General features: G+C 43.2%; 3 protein-coding genes across 5 annotated transcripts; 1 reads left to right on the top strand and 2 right to left on the bottom strand.

Annotated features, from left to right (window-relative positions):
• Positions 1–1,007: 1,007 nt before the first annotated feature.
• Positions 1,008–13,823, bottom strand: nckipsd (NCK interacting protein with SH3 domain). Of its 2 annotated transcripts, none has more exons than XM_082533232.1 (13): positions 13,459–13,823; positions 12,502–12,614; positions 12,208–12,418; positions 9,991–10,066; positions 9,256–9,854; positions 6,705–6,875; positions 6,124–6,210; positions 4,718–4,856; positions 4,533–4,613; positions 3,360–3,488; positions 3,075–3,164; positions 2,797–2,969; positions 1,008–2,549 (listed from the first exon to the last, which is right to left on the bottom strand). In XM_082533232.1, the coding sequence occupies exons 1-13, from the start codon at positions 13,627–13,629 to the stop codon at positions 2,325–2,327; spliced, it is 2,265 nt and encodes a 754-aa protein (XP_082389358.1). In that variant the 5' UTR covers positions 13,630–13,823; the 3' UTR covers positions 1,008–2,324. The 2 variants fall into 2 exon arrangements, with proteins under 2 accessions (XP_082389358.1, XP_082389357.1); XM_082533231.1 differs by having other exon boundaries at positions 9,256–9,857; positions 13,459–13,817.
• Positions 11,235–18,903, top strand: ndufaf3 (NADH:ubiquinone oxidoreductase complex assembly factor). Of its 2 annotated transcripts, none has more exons than XM_082533236.1 (5): positions 11,235–11,466; positions 16,208–16,403; positions 16,528–16,594; positions 17,813–17,913; positions 18,031–18,903. In XM_082533236.1, the coding sequence occupies exons 1-5, from the start codon at positions 11,378–11,380 to the stop codon at positions 18,148–18,150; spliced, it is 573 nt and encodes a 190-aa protein (XP_082389362.1). In that variant the 5' UTR covers positions 11,235–11,377; the 3' UTR covers positions 18,151–18,903. The 2 variants fall into 2 exon arrangements, with proteins under 2 accessions (XP_082389362.1, XP_082389361.1); XM_082533235.1 differs by lacking the exon at positions 11,235–11,466 and adding an exon at positions 14,111–14,399.
• On the bottom strand, positions 18,856–23,559 carry LOC309706575 (rab GDP dissociation inhibitor beta). The gene is made up of 11 exons (XM_082533234.1): positions 23,414–23,559; positions 22,731–22,838; positions 22,543–22,639; positions 22,306–22,440; positions 22,024–22,222; positions 21,808–21,939; positions 21,053–21,152; positions 20,791–20,962; positions 20,546–20,690; positions 20,403–20,457; positions 18,856–20,308 (listed from the first exon to the last, which is right to left on the bottom strand). Exons 1-11 carry the CDS (start codon positions 23,456–23,458, stop codon positions 20,165–20,167), a joined length of 1,332 nt encoding a protein of 443 aa, XP_082389360.1. The 5' UTR covers positions 23,459–23,559; the 3' UTR covers positions 18,856–20,164.
• Between the last annotated feature and the right edge of the window lie 56 nt (positions 23,560–23,615).

Raw genomic sequence — 23,615 nt, 5'->3', positions numbered from 1 at the left:
TTGTCTTGTATTTCAGTGAAGTGAGAAGTGTTGGAGTCTCAAACATGGTAAATGTGTTTTCTAAGTGTACTCACCTGCCACTTCATTAGGTACAAGTGTTCAGATGCTCCGTAATTCAACTATCTAATCAGCCAATCACATGGCTGCAACTCAGTCCATTTATGCCTGTGGGCATGATCAAAATGACCTGCTGAAGTTCAAACAGAGCGTGAGAATGGGGAAGAAACAGAGTGTGGCCACCTCTCGCTCTCTTTTCTTCCAGCGTGTCTTTTGATCTGTCCTACTTAGTTACCTCACCACCAACCGGCCTACAGTTCACACAGGCTGACTAAAACTGGACAATAGAAGATTGGAAAAATGTCTAATGAGTCTAATGAGTTTTGATTTCTGCTGCAACATTCAGACGGTTGGGTCAGAATATAATGAAAGCATAAAAGCTGTAACGGTGTAGGGAAAATGTTCTTTGCACATTTTGGATCCCTTTGTGCCAACTGAGCATCGTTTAAACACCACAGCCTGGCTTGGTATTGTTACTGACCATATCCATCCTTCTGTCACCCCAGTGTTCCCATCATCCAGTGGCTGCTTCTACCACGATCATCATGCCGCAAAGCTCAAATCATCTCAAACTGGTTTCTTGAACATGAATATTTCACTGTTTTCAAATGGCCACCAGATGCATCCAACAGAGCACCTTGAGGATGTGATGGAACGGGAGAGTCTCACCACTGATGTGTAGCTGACAAATCTGCAGCAACTCTGCGATGCCGTCATGTCAGTATGGACCAACATCTCAGAGCAATGTTTCCAACACCTCAGTTGTGCAATAATGTTTAAAATAAATTGAATACAATAAATATAAAACAAATACAATAATTAAATGATTCTGAACTCTGAATAAAACAAACAAACAGCCAAATCTGACTTCAACATTTGTTGTGTCGTTAGTGCAGTGAAGACTGTGAATGAGGATATTCTGCCCCGCAATCACACTCTCAAAAATACAGTTCACTGTTAAAATAGAGCTTTATTAGTTTCATTATAACACAGCCGCAGCACATTTGCAGACAAAGTGAATCATGGAGACGTTCACCACTCGCACGCGCACAAAGGAACGCACATACACCGTAAAGAGACACACACAGTCAACCAGAGAATGAAACACTCACACTAAACGTCTGATATCACCTCTGGATCGTGTCAGGAGAAGCAATGCCAGAGATTAAAAATCAGATAATAATGAACAACATCATCACTACAGTGTTGAGAGGAGGGGAAAAAAAAAAAAACAATCAGGGGGAAGGTATGAAAGTATTTAAACCACAGTGAGATCAAATAAATGTCCTGCATTACAGTTCTTCTTCTTGACTTTAAGTATGAACATGAGAAGCTGGAAATCAACAACACTGATAATGTAATAACACTCCTGCCACAGCTCACAAGCCAGTTGTCAGAATTTTGCTTTACTGCAGCACAGAAGCTGTAAACGGTCGATGAGGCGTGATGCTTGAGGAGCTTCGCTTTTGCAGGTACAGAGCGAAAAGCTGTGAGGAAAGTACCAGAGCGAGAAGAGACTCGATAATAAGCAGCGGCAGCTTAATCAGCAAAAAGCTTAGTATCGGCAACGCGCGAGTCAGACTGTGCTTTTCTCGCCAGAGAAGTAAACTTGCTCAAGTTGTTCTACTCGTCTTAAATTAGGATGGAGGATATGAATAAAAGAGGAAGTCAGTTTTAAGAGTGCGGTGACCTGTGGAGAAAATATCGCTGTCAGTAACACACAGTAGTTTGGTCCCACTAAAAGGGAAGCACGTAAAGGTTCAAAGCTTTCTCTCCACGCTGAAGCTGTGGCCTCAAATCATCTAACGTAAGCACTGATTTGCCTTCCTGCTATAAATCTGTAAACTGCAGTCAGTTTGGTTAGAATAGAGTTTACCTGTGGTTATTAGTCAGTTAATTTCAACAATACTTTTAGGTGCATGCAGTTAGTCCACGTAAGCTTCACAAGGACATTATTGCTAAGGATTCGCTTTGAGATGAGCTTCAAGGATTGGCCACTTACTAATTCACCAAATATGGCACAAACCTTTTGTGCATTTGTCAGATTTCTTCCTTCTTAAACACTCACACACTCTCACACACTCATTATTCAAATAACACTCAGCATCCCACGCACGCTGCAGCACTGGAGTAAACACCGGCTTCTCTCAGCACGGGCCGGCGCGGGGTACGAGTCGTCTTCAAACGTCCGCTCTTCCTCTTTTAATCTTTACCGTACCTCGCCGCAGTAGCTGGGAGCAGACTACAGTTTGTGATACTGGCACCGGTTAGTCCTGGTTCTCGCAGATCTGTGGGAACTCCTTGTAGATCTGCTGCACGATCAGCTTATCCATCTGTTTCGCCGTAGCGCTCCCTTCATCCTCGCCGGGATCTTCTTCCTCCCTGAGAATCCTCTGCAGCGTCCCCTGCAGATCCGACAGGCGGTGCCGGTGCTCGAGGTAGTCCGTCGAGCGCATTATGGAGTGCATGAGGGAGAGATACTCCATCCGCAGCTTCACAGGGAGGGACAAGGAGAAAAAATAATCATGTGCCTGACAAATATGGATGCAATGCATCCATGAAATATGATTTCCTCCTTTTGTTTGACAGTTTGACTTAAACGTTTTGCCTTTGAATCCCGTAACCCAAACAAGCAAACAACAGAATCACCCCTCTCTCTCTTTCCAGAGCCACAGTGGCCCACTAAAGCCCACTTCCTTATCAGCAACTTAATTACATCAGCAGCTTTCAGTGTCCCACCTTGTCACCAGGTGAAAGGTCAGATATCTGTCGAACGGCGATGTCAATCATCACCATCATGTCGGTGCGGTAGAAGATGTCGGCAGTCTCTCGGCTGGCGAAAACATCCTGCAGGAACTTGAGCACCGAGTGCGGTGCAGGCGGAGTGTGTTTGAACATGCACACGGGGTCGTCTGGGGGCGGGAAAGGACATGAAAAATGTAAAAAAAAAAAGAAGACGCATGAAGAATATTTATGAAGGATAAAGTGAGGACGCTCCCAAAAATAGTTTCTTTTACCGCCTCTGTTCAGGAGCAGCAGCACTTTCTCTGAGAGGATCTTGACGTTTTTCTGCTTCAGTTCGTTCATGATCACGTTGTTGCTGGGAGCTTGACACAATCAAGCAGCACAACTATTAAACTTCTTTCTACGTAAACCCATTTCAAGGTAAAAATGATCCAGAGAACACTGAAATTATGGCCTTGCTCCATTTGTTATAATTACAAATAAAACCAACTCCTTCAGGTTCCTGCTATGATTTGTACAAAAACGCTGATAAAGGCATCTGTGGAGGCCGTTCTCACCTGTGTGGTGCAGGTTGAAGGAAAGCACGAGGTTCAGGAAGATGTCAGGCAGCTGCTCTGTGGGATCAGAGGGATGCCCGTCCTCCACCACACCCAGCAGAAACTGAACAAACTCGGCATTCAAGTGTTCTGCAAGCAGGGAGAGTCCAGTGTTTTTTATTAGAGTGATACAACATGAAGTATGGTGACATTCCTGTTGGAATGTCAAAAGAGGGAATGTTGGGATTCAGAGATTCTTTTATTGCTACCATATAATTTGCCTTATGAAGAATGTATTAATAACATGTTTTACAGTATCATTTATCAGTAATATTTCCTACAGGGTTTATATTGCATTGAATATGTCTGTCATCACATTGACCTTTCTATTTTTACAGGTTGAGTTCATTCTATACACAATGCATAAATGTGCTTGGTTAGAGTTGATGTTCCATTCTAGAAGGTTTTAAGCTTCACTGGTGAGAGTGTCCAGATGATACATGCTGAGGGGAGATGAGAACATAGCAGGTTAATTGCATGCACGCTTACGATACACATATTAATCTAGTAGCAGGTCTGAGCGAAGGCCTAAGCGTCTTCTGCTTCTTTGAGACTGGCTGCAAAGTACTCTACTTAGTGATTAATGACGAGGGTCCATTATTAGCTCTCAGAGATGCTGAGACCTGAAGTTATTACCCTAAAAGGCAAGTAATGTAGAAAAGGGAAGTTATATGTCGGTGTATGGTTATTAGAAGTGTACGTGATGTACCCTTGTCTGCACGGGTTGAACTTTTGCCCGTCTGTCACCATGTATTTTTGAACTGTATTGACGTAGGTGTGATATTTTACCCTATAAAACCAGAACCCAGTGTATTCTTGTCAGAGCAAAACAATCCGTATGCTGATGGTTGGTTGTTCTCCTGTGATAATAAAACTCATCGTTTGATTGCACTTTTCCGGAGCCTCCGTCGTTTGTTGTCTGGTCTGAAGTTGATCGATCTCGCAGCACTGCACACAATAGCCTTTAGGCTGAGCTTTTAAATCACACGTGTCAAACTTCTTGATGTGTTTAGCTTGAATAAGCCTCTCATAATGTGCTGGAAATGATGACAAAAGCACAGCCAGGAAGCTGAACTCAAAGCACTGCTTTGTGTCACACAGCAGATTCATCCAATGATGAGAGAGCAGACATACCGTAGTGATGATATGGAACCTGCTCTCCCATTGAGAATATCATAGTTAGCAGCAAAGCTGTGTAGCACATCTTCTGGTGTTCTGAAGGAAAAACATAAAAAAAAAAAAAGAGTGAATCAGACAAACGTGGGTAACTTTTAACTGAACTATAAAACAAGAGGAACTGCAATGAGTGACATTTTCACCTTGTGTGTCAGTCTGAAGATCTCTTGCCAGCTCCATGGGGAGGATGGAGTTGAGAAGGGCGGAGATGAGAGCAGCATCCAGGCTGCACATCGCCCCAAAAACTTTGAGCAGCAACAGCCGCAAAGACACACGGTGCTCCTGCACGAAGGCGACAACGAGACCGGATCACCACACAACATGCACAACAACAGTAAAGCTCTGACTGAGGTCAGCCAGGCTGAACAAGGGCGGCTCTGACAGATGCTTCACACAGATATCCAACTACACAAACACGAACATCGTGCTGATTTTGGGCTTTTAATAGTTTCTTTGAACTGTTTGTCCAGAGTCAGATGATTGTACAGCACAGACCGGACACTTTTGGAAGCCATCAAAAAGCTTCTGGAACAACTCTGGGCTCTTCTTCTTGGAAGAATTGATAAAGTTCATTTAAACTGGTTGGTTCCTGGCATGGGCTCAACTTTTAGGTGCAGCAAATGATTAATAGGGTTATGGTCAGGCCTTTGAGAAGCTTTTCCACATGACTAATTCTAGCCTGTTTTAGCCAAAACCAGCGATCAGTGTCCTGTCCGAAAACCCGGTTGTGTCCAAGTTTCAGTCATCTAGCTGTTGATTTGAGGTGAAGTTGAAGAATTTGGAGGTAGTTGTCCTCCTTCTTCTCGAACTGAAGAAGCTTCTCGGATGAGAGGTGAAACGTCTTCAAGCAACTTAAAGAAGTCCAGACGCTTTTCTTTGCAAGCTCCTTTGACTACGATGACCTGGATGACTGAGAACCTTCACAGACATATTGTCCTCCTTCGTTATTCCATCCACTTTATGCAATGTACCAATACCACTGGAAACAAAACAGTCCAGAGCGTGATGCTACCACCACCATGTTTGACAGCTGATCATCAAACGTTTCTCTAGAAGGTTTTCCCGTTGTTCTGAGTTAATCCAGCGAACGCTGTCAAACGAATCAATTTTTACGCAGGCAAAGAGAAACTACCAGTCGTATCAGTCATGATACAATCACGTTATGAGGCCTTGGTCTTTGCAAGTTAAAAAGCACTGTAGGACCTTCAGCACTACTTATTAAAAGATTACAGATGTGTATCTATACTTTTGACCTTCAGAGAAAATACAAAATAAATCCAAACTTGTTGAACCCAGTTCTTGTTTTTTAAAGCCATTAAAGATGTATGCTGTACAATCATTCCATCCTGGTAAAAGGAGAGTTTAAATAAATAATTAAAAGCCCAAAATGATGACATTCAGTGTAACTTCTTACCAAAAATATGAAAAATATCAAACACACAATATTTGCCGCAGTTCTTTCTGAGGCATCGCGACATTTTACGGTTGATGCTTTATTTTTATTTGAGTCAAACATCAAATCCTTTGTTGTGTTCACATCACATCTCACCATCTGATAATAGGAAACCAGGGACAGCACGTTCTCAAAGTCGTTGGCCTTGCACATCCTCTTACACACCTCTGGATCTGCATCGGTCTGAGGACACAAAGCAAAGGCAGTCACATTACATAACAATGAAACTTCATAATCCCCAAACAATCAGACTCCCACACATCGCAGGAGCGCCATTAACAGCTCATCTGGGCATCCCACTGTGGCTCAGCACAAACTGCCAACAAAGCTCATTCAGCAGCCTGAAGCGGTTCCAGATTCAGTCTTTAAGTGCGTCGCTGGATTTGGGAGCCGTCTGAGCCGCTCTGATCCCATCAGACGCGTCTGGTATTTACTACACAACATCTGGACGCGTCCTGGGTTCGCATCACAGGCTTATCAGAGGAAATGTTCACATCACAATCATAACAACAGATCAGTCCTGTCTACTAGGTATGTAAAAACACATTGAAAAGCTTCCCTCTCCTGACCTAAATCCACTTCCTTCCAGTTTCCTTGGATGTTTGCTCTTCTTCTTCTTCTTGCTTGTTACAGTTTTATAAATGAATCCCGTTGGCATATTTAACAGAAACGCATACCAGTATCTTCAGCAGCTCCTCGAGGTAGCAGGCGATGAGAGCGTGATCTTCATGAAGCGCCCAGCTACGCTGCTGGGAGTCGTCCCGGTGACGGGCGAGGTCGCTGAAGATCACCTCCAGCCGCTGTTCATCGTGACACACCTGGCCCTGCGGCAGCGCCGCACTCAGGTCCTACAGGGACGGATAAGAAACATCAGCACACGCCTGCGTTTGTTTAACCCGTTACAGCGAACACACAGGCTCACACTAAAGGACAGACGAAACAACACTTTTGTTTTCTGTTTAGTGGATGGCTGGAGTTGTATTTCAGGTCACCTGGCTTTCGCTCTCATGTTTCTATGTTCTTGTCTCCATGAAGAGAGAAAAACATTTATTTTCTAATCGTTTCACTGCGTTTGAAACCTTCCAAAGAGAAGCCTCCTTCTTCCTTTTGATCAGAGACACACGAGCAAAGAATTTACTGGAACCCTTTGACTAAAAACACCCAAATAAAAAACTATTCCCCACTGCTGCTGTAACATAAAGAAAACCATCACTATTACGTATCTCCAAACAATTATTAGTTATGTCATCCTTAAATATAAAAACATTTATCAGAGCAGCTTTAAAGGTGAAGACCAGAGTTTTTTCTTGGTGTTTGTGTTAATCATCTTGGATGTGCGCTAACGGAAACACACAGGGCCGAGCTAGAGGTGGCTGAGTTGAAAGATTTTCATTGGAGGTTAAGCGGGATTAGAAACGAGTCCATTGGAGGGACGGCTCAGGTCGAGCGGTTTGGAGGCAAGGCTGAGATGGATACAAAAGACACTGAAGAAAAGAAGAAGACCTCAGAAAAGATTCATGGATGCAGCGAAGGAGGACGTGCAGAGCAGTGGTGTGCCAGAGGAGGATGATAGGAAGGCAGATGACCTGATGTGGTGACCCATAAAGGAAGAATCCAATGAAGTCGATGAAGATCTTGGATGTGTGCGGGCAGCACAGCTGGGCACATTGACGGTTGTTTTATAAAGAGGCTGTCCTCCGCAGTTCATTAAGAAAGCATTAAAGCCAGCATGAACTGATGAGCCACAAAATTAAACTGGTATTTATCTGGATTTTACCAGCACTGACCCCCATCCCCCCCGTGGTAATGGCACTGGCGCGAGTCCTGGTCCAGGAAGCAGGTTTAGTGAAATTTGATTTTTTTAAACACAGTATGAGACTTAACTCTGAGCTAACTCTGAATCTAACCAGCTTTCTGGCAGGTTTGTGTCTGCTCCCTCCCCTCCGTTGCTGAACCTGAAACATCTATCTGACATTCAGTTTCATTTCCTCACTCACACGGTCCACATCAAAGCTCATATCACAGCTCACAGATGGCATCTTGTTACAATTTATATAAATATTTGAGTCAAGACTGTGCACTGATGCGCTGAGACTCTAAAATGGGAAGAAATGTGGTTTAAAGTGGGACTTTGAATCCAGGCTGCAGGTGGTCTGAACCTTTGTGGCAGCATTTCATCATAAAACAGATGACAGGCTGGAAGAAAAAATTTTAAACGCTGTTGAGAACAATAAAAAAAAATCTAACAATATTTACTTTAAACCCTAAGATCCTTTCCACTACAAATCACCAAAATCAGTCTTCCTGATTTCAAAGGTACATGAGCTGCGTCTCATCTGCCACGTTCTTCGTCCCTCTCAGCTGAATAATGATATCCGAGGCTTTAATACTTCTATCATGAACATTTAAGTTGGGCGTTGACACTGAATCATTTCTCTGCCCCTGCTCTTTCTTCATCACGGTCCGCATCGGCACAAATTAACATTCCACTGGATTCTGTTGGACGCTCTTCATCTACCTGTTGCCATGGTGAATCCTGCATGTGCTTAACTCGGGGTGAACATACTCTGAGTTGACTGATAAGATTTTCTGGAAGTGAGAACTCAAGTTTCCCATCTCAGATTTAAATGTTTGATTCAGAGTTTGTTAAACCTGCTTTCTGGAATTCCCAATCAGGATCACAATCAAAGCCATGGAGTAGAACAAACCAGACCCACGAAGGCTCCACCCCCTTGAGTCCAGCTGATCTGCTGCCAAACACCACAGGACAGCACCCTACTCACGTCCTGAGAGTTCGAAGTTGCCATAGCAACACAAGGCAGGCTGTTTAACACTGTGGCTGACTCTAATTTTGATTTTGTTTGAACTTCTTCTTCTAAGTTGAGTGTTTTACATATTAAAACAACCTGATGAGACCGCAGACTATTCGAGCTCTTCGACAGGATGTGTGCACACATGTCAGCGTGTAAACACAGGATGGAGCCACAAGTTGGCATCTACTGGGATTTGGGGTCACATTACCCACTCCACCACAATCTCCACCTGACAGCAGTGGAAACAGAAAAGCGTGACGCTTGTATCTAAAGATGTGTGAGTGATCCTGTGTGAACTGCCCTCGCTGCTAAATGCAGCGGGAGCTGAAACTCTAAACGACTCCGGCGTTCTGCTCTTAAACTGGCTGGGCGCCAGTGTGCTGGAGCCACGCCATGTGATGAAAACAAATCTGACCTTGCTCTCCACCAACGAGACGAGGACTTGCTCCAAAGCGGGGGAGGCCTGCGGCAAAGTGGTCTGCAGATGGGCGACCACCACGCCGACGGCGACCCGCGACAGCTCGTAGCTCAAGCCCGTGTTCTTTCGCACCAGCTCGATCAGTTCAGCTCCAATGGTCATGGGAACCACCTCAGAGGTCGAGGAGCTGCCAGGAGGGTTTTCAGCAACAGACGGGGGGGCGACGGGCCACTCAGGCTCCCGCTGGTCCTCCTCAGCAGCAGGAGCAGCAGGAGCAGCAGGAGAAGCAGGAGCAGCAGGCTGTGGAGGGGTGCTGCGCTGGGAGGGTGGGGTAGGCTGGGGGGGCTGCGGTGCGGGGCTTTTCTTTGCAGGAGCCGGCTGAGGAGACGAGTCAGAGGGCAGCAGGTCCGGAGGCGGCCCGGGGGGCTTGACACGGGACGGCACAGGAGGAGGAGGGGTGCTGGAAATACTTGGCAGACTGACTTCAGAGGAGATCGGAGAGAGGGAGGAGCCCGTGTCTATGGAGGTGGTGCTGATCGAGAGGGAGGGAGCAGGGGACGAGGGAAGAGAGGACACTCTGGAGGGGACCTCTGGCTCTGCTGAGAGAGAGGAAGAGAGCTCCAGTTACAGAAAGGAGAGCGCAAACAGGAATGACTAAGAATAGAGCTGCAGGAGCGAAAACACTGAGAGCGTAATCTGTTTTTAGGTGACGAGTGCAAGGCTTAAAGTCACCTGGACGCCGGTGGTTCCTCTGCTTTTCAGGGGGAGGCGGAGTGATCGGAGCAGCACGCCGGGCCTGAGGTGGCACCTGATGGAAGGGACGGAGACAACAAACATGTCATCTCGCGGTCCAGGAGGAGCACAGCTGGCTGATGGAGATTTAACTTCCACAGCTCAGCATTAACATTGAACTCAGAGAACTAATCTTTTTAAGATAAAATAATCTCATCAAACACTCAAAAATATCCACAGAAAAAATGCATTCGCGTTCCTATTTTTCTATAAAATTAGATATTAAAAAAATGTGTTTTTTGATGCGGTGATATTTTCTTTTGTGCACAGATTATTCTTATTCTCAAATTAACATTTCATCTTTTCTTCACAGAGGAGAAAGATCCAGATTCACGTTGCTGCTCATCTTTGCTGCCACATGCAGACATGCCTCACAAAAAATGTGTTTACAGCAAAGTCTATCCATGAACAGATGGTGAAGCACTGCGTGAGAAAAGGAGCAGGAATGATAAAAATAAGTAACTAATGCGGTTTATTGGTATTAACGTGTTGTCTATTGTTACAAAATAATTATGGGTCACAGTAATTACCAACTAGTAGCAAAAAAAAAAAAAAAAAAAAGGGCTCACAAACAAAGCTCCCACATTTCAGGTCCCTTGTGAAACCTGAACAGCACATATTAAAAAAGATTAATGGCACAATCACAAAGACGACCAAGTGTACTTACAATTATACTAACAAAAATAATAAAAAATTGTTGGGTTAAAAAAATGTTGTGTATAAAATCAAGACAGACACTGAAAGCAGGTCACGCTGTGGAGGAACCAATGAGCAGATCAACCTGTTGTCTGAGCTTCATGAAAACTCATTTACACTCCGGCTAATATCATCGCCTTTCACAAATAGATCAGTACTGGGACACGCATTATAATGCAAAAAGTCTTGAGGAACGCCTCATTCGTTATGTGCTTGAAATGCACCTGAAAGTCAATATTTGGTATCATGGTTCTAATACAGCAAGTTTCTCAAACTGCTTTATACAACATGCCTCACAGACCCATTCATACAAGCACTTTTTTCTACAGTTAAGTGCTTTCTGTCTGACATTCACACAAATTCATACTCCCATGAAGGCATTACAGAGCAACTCAGGGTCAGTATCTTGCCCAAGGATATCTGGCATGCAGACTGAACCACCGGCCTTCCTATTAGCACAAGACCTGCTCTACGTCCTGAGCCACAGCCTGAACTCTCTTAGTCAAACTTTCTTCTAGTTTCTTTAAGCAGTCTTCAGGAATAGTTCTCCAGGCTTCTTGAAGGACATTCAGAGCTCTTTTTGGCTGCCTTTTATTTGATTCTGTCAAAGTGATCGCACACAGCTTCAGTAATGTTGAGTCTGAATTTGGATTCATCGCTCCCTCCGCTGTTGCCACTGATTTTTGATGGATCAACTGCAGAGTCAGATGCATTGTTCAGGTACTGTGTCAGGTCTTTGCTGCATTTCTGTTGGCCATGACTTTCAGATACTGTTCATCAGCTGTAGATAGATTTTTTTAATACCTGACACTTCCTCTTTTATTCTTCACCTGTCCAGTTTCCTCATATTTATTAAGTACACACTAACTGGTTCTTTCCTGTGTTGTCTGTTATATGTAGACACAACGGTGGTTCATCCTGTGAGTTAGGTGCCTTTTGTATGCCTGAATGATTCACAGTCAGGTTACAGGTAAAAGGATTGAACTAAAAATAAGTTAAAAAAAACAGCAAATGTTCAAAGAGAAACTCTAAAAGACCTTTAGAAAGCCTGGAGAACTATTGCTTAAGACCACTTAAAAAAAACTTCGTCTGACATCTTGAAAGCAAAATATAAAGAAATGAGGAGTGGCTCAAGACTTTTGCACAGTGCTGCATGATACACAAACACCAGCATGAAACTTTTCTTCATTTTTTTTCAGAACATTGTTTAGAAATGCGACCCGACAGGTACAGAGCGGCTCTGACTCCACTCTTTAAACTCCTTTTTCGCAGCACATGCACCAGAGCAGCATCACAGCTGAGCAGACAATAATAAACAATAATATTTATATGTATATATCAGATTGATTGCCATGCCCTGCACCTCTTGCATGCACCGAGGCTTTTTCATGTTAATAATTCACATTTATATTAACAGATTAATTGGAGCATGAGGTAAGAAAAACTGCACCTGCTTGTTACCTGATAAAAACCCTGTTGTCCTTGCATACTGTCCATGCTTCCTGATAACGGCACGCTTCCCTGTCGCTGATAGTCTCTGCTAAGGCCATTGGGTGGAGGAGGGGTTTGACTGAGCGATATCTCACTGCTGGAAGATGGGAGGCCCTGTTTGTGACTGGCGGAGGACGAACTTCGCCGAGCGAGGGTCTCCTTTCTGTGATGGATGAGCTTTCTGCGACAGAGGAGGGCAGCGATTCAAACACAGCACACAGAGAAACACTGAGCTGCACCATCTCCATAAAGAGCTTCACTCACTGCAGAACATCCCGCTGCTCCAGATTGTATTTGCCTCCATTCTTTAAGGCCACATTGTGGATTCCTTCGATCGCTCTGTCGATGGACTGCAGTACCTCATCCTGCTCTGGAGCCTGAGAGAGAGAGGCGGGGGATAAACTCAATGAAATATTAAGTGGCATACAAAATGATCAAAAGCGGGCAAGCCATATGGCTCTGAGGGTGAGACAAACTGGGACGGTTATCTAACATAAACAGCCTTTTAACCAGAGTCACACATGCTCACTGAGGCTGCACATTCAGGCCAATGTCATTAATTACAGTCAGCGCTCCTCTCCTGTGAGACACTTTTTTTTCTTTTAAATAACATGCTCTGACTAGTTCACTATGAGTCTGGAGACTGCTGAGCTCATCTGGGTGTGACTGAGAGGGAATCAAAGTTATGTGGAAGGAACAGCTACTTTTGAAAACAATGAGAGAGCAGAAAAGGAAAATGATACACAGTCACAGGAGGAGATTAGTTAATCTGAGCAGAAACAATGGCTCTGTGTGGCAGAGGTGGTGGCCTTGAATCTGCTCTATCTCTCATCCTTACTCAGTATTTCCCCTTGTCATCCTCTTATATTGCATCCTTTCCTGACTCTTTTCCTGTCCCATCCTCCTGCAAGCTCCTCTCTGTCGCAGTCAGCAACTGCAGTGCAGGAAGAAAAAAAGCCACCCCATGTCCCTCCATACTGCAACCTTTGCAATAATTTATGGCTTATTATTTCGCAAGCATGCATTCCCCCACCCTGACACCCTCAACATGGCTTGCACTGCAGCACATATAGCGGTACACTGAATCCGTCTGATCGCATCAATTCAGCCGCTTTACTACGCATTCCCTGGATTTCACGTCACCCCAGGGTGCAGCTCGGTCACTGATGCCATTCACTGAAACCAAAGAGGGAAAGTGAGCATTGCAAACATTGTTTTTACCTGGATTTTTTCGATATACGAGGCGGGGATGTAGCCGGTTTCCCCCGAGCTGCAGTGGGACCCCAGCCACCAGTGTTTGTTGCTCCTCTCCAGGATTAAAAAGCTTTCTCCGGCCGCGAAGTGCAGCGAGTTGGGCTCCGAGGATCGGAAGGCGTACAAAGACCGGTACATACTTTAATGACACTTTAAGACAGCGAAACGACCCGATAACGACAGAGAAGGGTTATCTGGAGATAAGCAGTGCCCGAGTGCCGAAATCTGCTTTGCTGGGGATGATTTAAAGCGGCTACGAAGGCATGTCTATTTACAATGCAGCTCGGATCATCTGACCCGACTGTTACCGTAAACACCGTAGGAGGGCGCTGTCACATCCCACCGAACACGCCCCCCAGACATTTTAATCAAAGACAGAGCTGACTTAGTATTTTATTTTATATCAACTTCATTGAAATTTCAGCTAAATACGGATAACACCCGACATATAGGCGACAAAAACGGAAATAAAAATGACATTAATATTTTAATATCTATACTTTTACGTAAGAGTTACCTCCATGCGTATGTAACCAACTGTTAGCCGTTATCCCGTTAATTTCGCCCTCTCCCCTTTTTTTTCCTTCAGTACGTATTATTATTATTATTATTATTATTATTGTGCATCTGATTAACTTAAATGCGTGATGTAAACAAGATAACGCGATGTTTTTTTTAAAGAATAAACAAAAAAGGAATAAATGAAAGATGTTCGACTTTGCATTACACAGCACCGGAAACGAGTGCCTGGTGTTACACTGTGTTATGCCCCCCAGCCTGCCACCGGTTGGGTCATTTCTCCATTTCTCTGTTAACATGGCCACTGCTGCGGTTTTTGCCAGATTTCTCCTTCAGAAATCAACCCAGGGCTTTCTGTTCTCCTCCAGAGCGGTGCCCGCTTTCAGGAGGTAGGGCGGTGTTTCGTTTTAAGGCTCACGTTTCATTAACTTACATTGTCAAAGTATTTATGAGCATACAACCTGCTATTGTTTTGACTATTATTAGTTGTTCAACACCAAGTAGTCACCAAGTTTCTTTAAGAAGTTTTTTTTTTTTTTTATCCCGCAAACCATCTAAATCTAATTTGACTGTGATATATAAGGTAAAAGATCATATCCTTATATTAAAGAAGCTTAGCGGCTTAATGTTTGTCATGCCTAAAATGATTTAAAAAAAGGTAATAGAAATTATGCAAGCTTATGTCATGAATGAACTGACTGCTTTATAGGACCCTTTGATATAGTATCACAGGGCAGCATATTTTATAGTTACACAGCATGAAGCCTGAACCTGAGCACTATAATGGCGAGGAAATGTGACTTGGTGTCAGATTGTCAGGCTAGTCTGAATATTTCAGAAACTGCTGGTCTACTGGGATTTTTCCACACAGCCGTTTCTACGGTTTGCAAAGAACAGTCCAGAAAAAAAAAATCCTCTGACTAGCAGTTCTCTGGATGAAAATCCCTTCTTTTTGTCAGAGGTTGCAGGAGAATTGTAGGAGAATGGCCAACTTTGTGGTTGACAGAAAGGCAGCAGTAAATCAAATAACCACTTACTGCAGCCGAGGCATGCAGAAAGGCATCTGTAAGTACACAGTATGTCGAACCTGGCATACTTTTGGCCACCTAGTACCAGCTGAGCATCATTTAAACATCACAGTTACCAGATCTCAGTCCATTAGAGCACTTTTGGGATGTGATGATGGTGGTGTTGCACTGTCTTTGTTTTGTTTTTTTTTTGCAATTTTTGCACACTTGCACTTTATGTAATCATGTATTGATTGTCTGTTATATGTACCACCATGGTCTTGGAGGAACGTTGTCTCGCTTCACTGTGTATTGTACCACTACACATGATTGAAATGACAATAAAGCCACTTGACTTGAGTGTAACTATGCAGCTGATGGGGAAATTTAGATCAACCTAAACTGCAGTTCATCCAGGTTTAAATTTGAGATTATTCTTATTTATTTATTGCGTTTGTTCATCATATGGAGGACCAACACTGATGTTTTGTGCAAGAAGGGTACGATCAATTTGTGCAACAGAATGCTGGAGCTCTTCTCTTAGCCTGTTGTCTGCTGGCAGCATTAGTGCCAGATATGCCAGCAGGACCAACAAACAAATTCACAAGGCTGGAACCATCATTGGTCAGAATCTGGAGCTGTCTGAGTCACTGAGCGACAGGAGGTCACTGAAGAAACTGCACGTGGACAACCCACCACACCCGCTCCACTCCACACAACAGAGGCAGCAGACCTCTAATCTACTACTATCTCATACCTACCTGTCATACATGCTGTTTCCCGGGCTTATATTGCCAGTCGCACTGCTAAAAGCCGCTGGTGAGACTCCATCTGACCAGAGAAGCTCAGAATCAAAGAAGTGCTGATCTAGCTCAGTTTTCTGGAATAGCCTGGAAAGAAAGTGTGACAGCAGGCTAACATTTGCTGCAGCTCCTTAGACGAGCAGATATTTTGGCTCCTGGCTTGCAGAACGAGGCCTAAAGCTTTTGGCTCACATCCTTATCAGTGGGTTGGCGTGTAAAGTGGGCCGTTGGGCAGCAGCTCCGTGGTGCAGCCTGTTTTTTGAAATTCAAAGTGCAAAGATTTCTATCTGTTTCACACCCACAGTTTTTCAGTACTATAGAAAACAATTGCTACTGTTTATGGTTCTGGTTCTAACTTACTGTGGGGGTCTTGTTGTCTTTCTTTAGCCCATTTTTGTCCCGAGCTCATAGACTGGAACCCTCCGATGACGAGTTGTACCAGCGCACCACAGTCTCTGTCATGCAGAAGGATGTAGACAATGGGGTCCTCGTCCACAGCTACAGCTCTGCAGGATTCAATATCGATGGAAACAGGGTGTATGGGCCTTGTGCCGTGCTGCCTCCTGCTATCCTGCAGTGGAAGGTGAAAGTGCTTTCTAGTCTGTCCTTGCAGTTTGTGAAAGTTTATGAAATTCTCTCTTTTTTTTCTTTTTTTTTGTAGTTTATTTTAACAACTATATATATGTGTGTGTTTTCTCTCTCTGCAGATTGGAAGTTCGAAAGATATCACAGAAGAAAGTGTTTCACTCTTCCACATGCTTGAACCAAAAATAGGTACCAATATACGCACTAAAGCAGACCTTTAAACAGATGACTGATGATTGAACATTACAATAATCTAACTTGCTTGATATGAAAGTATGGACCGATTTCACAGATTCAGTTAAAGATGAGTTTTTTAAGTGGTACAAAGCAGTTCTGGTAACCTTGATTATCAAAGCTGAGTTCACTGCAAAATGATGCCATGGTTTCTGACTTGTTTGAGGTCTTTCAGAGACAGAGTTGATTCATGTGAACAAATCTTCTGTCTCTGACTTTCTGAACCAACAACAAATATCTGTGTCTGTTCTGCTTAGTTCTAAAATGTTCTAAACATCCAGTAATTTTTCAGAGTAAAATGATCATCAATGTGAAATGATAGGTAGAACCATGCATAAGAATATATATTCTGTCTTCTTTAAAGATGGAACCATACAGGAACATTTAAAGGTTAAAGAGGTAAAGAACCAAGGGCAGACCCCTGAGGAACCCCTGATTAATTTTTACTTTTGGAGTTTTTTTGGAGGTGTGATTCAGTACAATTCAATTTTATTTCTACAGTCAACAACGACAACAGTTGACTCAGGTCACTTTGTATTGTAAGGTAAGATTCATTATTGTGATGAAAACCAATCGAGGACCGGACCTGTTAAACCATCTGCATCATGAAGGCTTTGAATTAAAATGTTATGACCAACAGTGTCAAAGCAGAACTAGCACATGTTTTCTTTGTTTGTTTGTCTTTTCTAAGCTAGTTTTTAACCAAAACTAAATACTGAGAAAAGTGAGTTGGTCCACAGTTATTAAAAAAACCAAAGCATTTGCTGGGTTATCTGTCATGGTTCCCGTCTTGAAAGTCTGCTCTGGCTCATTAGTCAGCACCACCAACACTCTGTATGTGGACTTGTGAAAGTGTGAGGAACTGAGCAGTGGCAGTGAGAAAGTGCAGCTCCGTTTGTATAATGGCTCCACCACACTGTTGGCACAGTCGCTTGTCTTTTGGCAAACGTCTGTTCATGTGTCTGCCTGTTTTAACAGTCGGGCAGCGAGCGCGCTCAGTCTGTTTCAGCTCAGTCTGTTTCAGCTCAGTCTTTGTACATGAGAATCATTTGTGTTCCACTGAGTGAGGTACATTAATGTCCTTGCCAGAGTGTCCACTCTCTTCTATGTGTCCACTGAAATGTTATTGTTAATGTTATCTGCCTCATTGTCTGTTCTTCCTGGTTTGTGAAGAGATTCTCGTGCTGGGCACAGGCGCACGACTGGAACGAATCAACCCCTCGGTGCTCGCACTTCTGAAGAGTAAAGGCATCTCTGTGGAGGTGCAGGACACGGTAAAATACAAGTGATCCTGTTCTCTTTCTGACAGCATGGCATGAGCTAACAGACACTGGAATACTTCTTATTGTCTTCTTTTATGTCTTTTTTCATTCATTTATTCTGATTTGCAGCCAAACGCGTGTGCAACCTTCAACTTCCTAATGAGCGAGCGAAGAATTGTAGCCGCAGGCCTGATCCCTCCATCACCCAGCACAGCACTTGAAGTCCTTGGGAACAACAACAACATGTAGAAGGTGATCACTACAAATGGTCAGCAGTTCACTGATGATCTGCCTGTGCACAAAACTCCAGTAGTAACAAGCTCCAACACTTTATTACAACACTTATTTCCTTATAGACAAAGTTAAGTGACTCTTTTACGCTTTTCCTGACATTTATAGTGTCGTACCAGAAGATGTTCATTTAAAACTTCTTTTTAAACTTTGTCTCTGGATGATGTCAGTGGGAGCTGATACCTTTAATGTGGTCATCTAAGGCGCACACCTCTGGCTGTTCAAACCTGTTTGGAAGGATCAGCCAGTCAGGAGAAGCTAGCTCAAGGGTGAGGAGCTAAAATGCTAAAAGCTTAATTCGTACAGCTGAGGGCTGCACAAAGGCCCAGTGTAACATAACTATCTGACAGTCTATAAATACAGAGCTGTAAACGAGCGCAGTAGCAGCCACCTTCACCCAGTGATCTCTGTGAGGTTTGTGTACCAGTGAATGCTGATTTTGGGTTTCCTGTCACACATTTCAGTCAGCATGTGGTTGCACATAAAAATGTCTCACATCACCGTTGTAATTCTGCTTATAGCTGCTTATAGCTCTGTGTGCATGAGTTTAAAAGAAGACTCAAGTCAAGGAATCCAGAATTAGACTGTAATAAAGTGTAAGCATGTTCTTATATATAAACACAAGTTTTGCTTGTATAAAAATATAAATGCTTTACCGCAGCATAAGTGTAATGTATTTTTATTGTTTACAATAAATCAGTAGTAAGATCACCTCAGCATGCAGTGTTTTCATTTTGAATGTGATCTGGGGAAGCAGTTAAAGGGGATCGTTTGTTAAAGAAATAATTTTAATGTGGCTACCAGAGGTGCTGGTGGCCAGTGTCCTTCATTTGGATAAGCCTCTTTACTCCGTGCGTCTGTCCGTCCTCTGCATCCAGCACGCTGCCACTGACAAGCTGTTTGTGCAGCATCTAATTTATTGGCTTTGTCCTTCTCACACATAAGCCCCACAGATAAGAGAGTCCAGTAATCCTTTACACATCAGTGTGATTCATCGCTAATCATCTGTCTCGGTGAAGATGCCCAGCGTCAGGCTGAACACTTTAAACCCTCATCGCTCACAAGCTGCATGTTGCAGCTCATAAACACTCTCACTGATCAACACTTTAAAAAAAATCTATCTAATTAACTTTAACTTTGGTTAAAGTTACCCATCCCTGTTGCTTGTCACGTGTTCCATAATGTTGTGCTGTGGACATTTATGTGCTTTTTGTGCAGAGGAGGTTTTTTTTCTCCTGTTCTCATGCTGTCCTCCCAGGAGCCCAGCATGAGTAGAGGTCTCTTTTTTTCCCCCTCTTGTACTTTCCTATTGTAGTGTATATTTCAGTGTTTTTTTTGTTGTTTTTTTCTGTAACGCTACCGATCTCTGACCTGTATCCCCATGTGATGTCTGTGTTGTGTGTGTGTGTAAGGCCATTTCACTGCAGGGCAACCTGCATGTGGCGAATAAAGCATTGATTGATTGATTGATTGATTGATTGATTGATTGACTGACATCCAGTTAGGCGACCTCTTTTCCTTATGCAGAAATTATTCAGCCATACATAAGTGAATTTGAAGAGCAAACAAACATTGAATGTGAAGGTAGACACTACATTCAATACTTTCACGACATTTTCTGTTTTTTAGTCAATATAACTTGATAAGTAATATAAAATAAAATAAAAAGTTTCACTCTGGTGTAAACAACCGATGTAAAAACTATCCAGCAGAAAAGTCATATTGGTGTATTACCTTCTCTCATAACAAAGTAGCAACATCATTATTTAGCAGATTTTCACACGAGAGAGAAATTACAGCAAACAAATTAAGAGGCAAAAGAGACGTCAGGCAGTTACGTAGCACACTCTCTGTTCAGTCTACACCCTACATCACACCCTCTGCTTTACAGCTGTGGCATATAATCATCCATGAATGATGATTATACACCACATACATTTACGGCCTCCCAGCTGCTGACATCAAGCTGTCCTCAGTCGTCATCAGAGTTATGAGACTGGTGCCTGGATCCTGCAAAGCTGAGCTCTGTCCCTGTGAGTCGCTGGTACATGTCTTTGATGTCCTCACACTCAGTCTCAAAGTGGTTTGTTGCATCATACGAGCGGGACACAAATATCTAAAAGGACAGAAGAGATTTAAAAAAAAATTAAGGCCACCATCCTATTTTCAGTCGTGTCATTGCTTTAGTTTTGGGGAAACCCCATCATTACCTGACTCTTTTTTCCATCTTCATTTGGAACTAGCAGATTGCTGACAGACACAAATCTGAATTCAACAAGAAGGAATTGCACTGAATTAAATCACACCACAAAAACACAAACTGTCAGATTTAAGTCTTCAGAGTGTCACTAACTTGTGCATGATGGGTTCGAGGAGCTCGAGTCCTGGCTGCAGTTCTTTCTCTGGGTTGGTGGTTTCTGCAGTTGTGCTGACTGTGGCGATGTACATCCCATCTGATGCCACGTTGTGCGCAAAGGACACTACAGATATATAAATGTCTGCATGGAGGAGGAAGTAGTAGAGGAGCAAATCCAGGAAGAGCAGGTCAGAGGGTTCAACTTTGTACATGTTAGATATTGTGGTAGTATAACTTAGTACCTGACTTCCTGTTAAGCTGAGTTTGAGGGATGATGATCTGACAGGAGCTGACATCATGAGTGTGTTTAACTGGATGATTTAGAAAACAGATCGCCCTAACGACACGCCCCACTTTCCTCACTCGATTGGGAACGTAGCTGGGATCACAGATTAACTGTTTGCAGTGGAACAGCTGTTAGAAGGAGAGAAAAAAAGACCACATCAGTGGGAGTACAAATGCCTCCTGGACAGTGACTGCAGGGCTTAATTTTGTCTACTCCACCTTCCCCTCAGATTTCACAGCTTTCACTTTGCCACTATCCATCACAATTTCATCCACTGCCCTGTTCAGCAGGAACGTTCCTCCATACTCTGCATTCAGTCTGAAACACAAAGAGGACTGGATCTTATAAGTGCAAGCATGAATGTCTGAACGTTTCCTTTAAACAGCTTTTATTATGCTTTTCTTTATGTGTGCTAGAAAGTGCTATAATGGCACATGCTCACATTAAAAATGAGAAAAGTTTAAAAGAAAGACATCAGCATCTCTGAATATTTGGTTTTATAAAGTTTTTCCCACTCTTGGCTCTGAATGTTGTCATTAAGACTGGATTTCCCTAATGTGATCATTTCAGGTACGCAGCTCTAGCTTTGAGAAGATAAGCCCCACCCACCTGCTGCTCAAACCTTTTGTTTGCAGGAGCAACCAATCAGAAGAAAGTTTTCTTAAAGGGACGTGGAAGGAAGCCTTTGTTAAAGGATGAACTGAGGGGCTTGGTATATGATAAATAAGATTAATTTTGAATTGTGAATCATGCTGACTGACTGATAATATGGAAATTTAAAAAAGGGGCCACTTTTAACTTTCAGTGGAAGAACATCCACTAAAGATCATGCTTGCTGGAGGCTGATGATGATATACTTGCACTGAATCCTAGAGTGCAAATATCTAGGATTTTTGCACTCGAATTAAAATAGTCGAATTAAACTAATTAAACTGTTGATGAACATAAATCAAAGAACTAGTGAGAACCTGACCTGGCAAAACCCTGTGGTATCTCCCCAAGACCATACAGTGGGTAGAGGTACGGACTGGTGTTTCGACAGGACAGCGAATCGGAGTACAGCCTGATCCGACTGATGGTTTCCACACAGGGCCGGTCCAGGTAACTGCGAGGACGGCAGGTAGACAGGTTTAAATCATGCCTACTAATCTGTTTTCAGTGTTGTTTCACTTAAGTTCCTATAACTGACCTCTCACTGTTGTGCAAGGCTATGGCGTGACCTATAAACTCTATGACATCAAGTCCCAGGTCGTAGCGATGGAACAATTCCCTTGTGGTCGTTTTGTGAGGATCCACATCATGGTGGGTACGAGGGTTTCTTATGTCAAAGTTCAGAGCAAAGAGCAGCAGCTTCTTGAACCTCCTCTTGTCGAACATGCCCATCAGATCTGAAAATATGTTTTTTTCAGCGTTATAAAGCTATGGCCGTCTGGAAACTTGTCTTAAAAAGTGGAATGACTTGATTTGGCACCTGAAGCATCTGCGTCTTTTTCACTGGCGGGGACTTTGTGCACTTTTCCTCCTTTGTATACGTAGCTGCCTTCTACGACTTTAAAGTCCAGATACCGAGTAACCTCGGTGTGCAACAAGATTTTTACCATCTGACCTGCACAAACCACAGCACCCAAAAATTAAAGCATGCTCATTTCTATCAAAACAATCAGCAAGACATTGCACAAACACCTGCCAATAAACAGTAAACTTTCACCGGTGGAAAGAAAAAATTTGGAGATGAGGTCAACATTCCACTCTTTCCCTCTGCCCATCGATTTTGGAGGACCAGGAGTCTTAAACTTCTTGTACAGCTGCAAATAAAGGAAACACCTTATTATCAGCAGTGTTCAAATGAAGGTACGTGCATGCATGCTCATGAGTTTTGTATTTGTTTGCCTGCACCTCCTCAAGGGGAGAAATGGATGCACTCTCTCCTCCATAATAAGGATTCTTATCAATGTGGAGAACCTTTTTCCCACTTAGAGTCATTAAACCAGAGAGGATGCATTCCTGAAAGAGATGAGGAAGAAAACAGAGGGGCAAATGTGTCCGAATCAGCAGCTGGTAGTTTAAGGTATACAGATCAGGACTAGACTAAAGAGGTAATTGCCATAAATCCTCCTTAGCAGCCAGCAAGAGCTTAACAAGTCTGCACGTGGATCATTAGTAAAAGCGAGAAAAACATGGCAGAAAGTCCAGTCACTTACAGACTTTAATCACTTATTGAATCAAGAGCGAAAAGAGGAAATGAAAGAAGTCATGATTGCAAGTGCTCAGTAAAAGGACTGTGCCTCTGCTTGAGAACTGTTTTGGTAAGGTCGCAGTTATTGTGAGGCATCTTTTTTTTTAGCACTTTGCAGAAAATATATATCTTGCTCACAGCGGGGTTTCTGGTTTTGGTCAGCTCAGAACATTTCCACCTCAGACCACATGACAAAAGATGGCCTGCTCAGTTCACGGGGTTCAAGCTTTGTACTGACAATAAAGTAGGCATAAAATCCTGTTAACCAACAGAATCATATATATAGAGAGATTCAAAAGAGATTATTTCATTTTAGATTTTACAGCAAATATAAATTTCGTACCTTCAGTCCAGTTCCAAGCACGATAATATCATATTCTTGCTCCATCCTCACTGAGTACCAGTGCTTTGTTTCCGCAGCCTGTCACAGTCTATGAGTGTGGGTCTGTGTGTAGTAAGACAGAAACAGGTGTGATGATGATAGGTGACACCAATTGCTTGGTGTTCCCCTTTGCAATAATCCTCTTAAGACCCATCTATGCAGT

The sequence above is a fragment of the Aulonocara stuartgranti genome (genome assembly GCF_965226115.1).
Source record: "Aulonocara stuartgranti genome assembly, chromosome: 5".
NCBI classification, from domain to species: domain Eukaryota; kingdom Metazoa; phylum Chordata; class Actinopteri; order Cichliformes; family Cichlidae; genus Aulonocara; species Aulonocara stuartgranti.
Note: the sequence above shows the minus strand (reverse complement) of the source record. Positions and strands in the feature narration are given on the sequence as shown.

Bases quoted from the DNA above. Each gene is read 5' to 3' on its own strand.
- nckipsd (XM_082533231.1), bottom strand. From the start codon at position 13,629: ATGTACCGGTCTTTGTACGCCTTCCGATCCTCGGAGCCCAACTCGCTG. The intron at 10,067-12,207 runs GTAACAAGCAGG...CCCTTCCATCAG, and splicing joins GACAACAGGGTTTTTATCAG to GTGCCACCTCAGGCCCGGCG. The intron at 6,211-6,704 runs GTATGCGTTTCT...TTGTGTCCTCAG, and splicing joins AGGAGCTGCTGAAGATACTG to ACCGATGCAGATCCAGAGGT.
- ndufaf3 (XM_082533235.1), top strand. From the start codon at position 14,200: ATGTTCGACTTTGCATTACACAGCACCGGAAACGAGTGCCTGGTGTTA. The intron at 14,400-16,207 runs GTAGGGCGGTGT...GTCTTTCTTTAG, and splicing joins GCGGTGCCCGCTTTCAGGAG to CCCATTTTTGTCCCGAGCTC. The intron at 16,595-17,812 runs GTACCAATATAC...TGGTTTGTGAAG, and splicing joins CATGCTTGAACCAAAAATAG to AGATTCTCGTGCTGGGCACA.
- LOC309706575 (XM_082533234.1), bottom strand. From the start codon at position 23,458: ATGGAGCAAGAATATGATATTATCGTGCTTGGAACTGGACTGAAG. The intron at 20,691-20,790 runs GTACTAAGTTAT...TCCTCCATGCAG, and splicing joins TCAGCTTAACAGGAAGTCAG to ACATTTATATATCTGTAGTG. The intron at 20,458-20,545 runs GTTAGTGACACT...TGTTGAATTCAG, and splicing joins CTCGAACCCATCATGCACAA to ATTTGTGTCTGTCAGCAATC.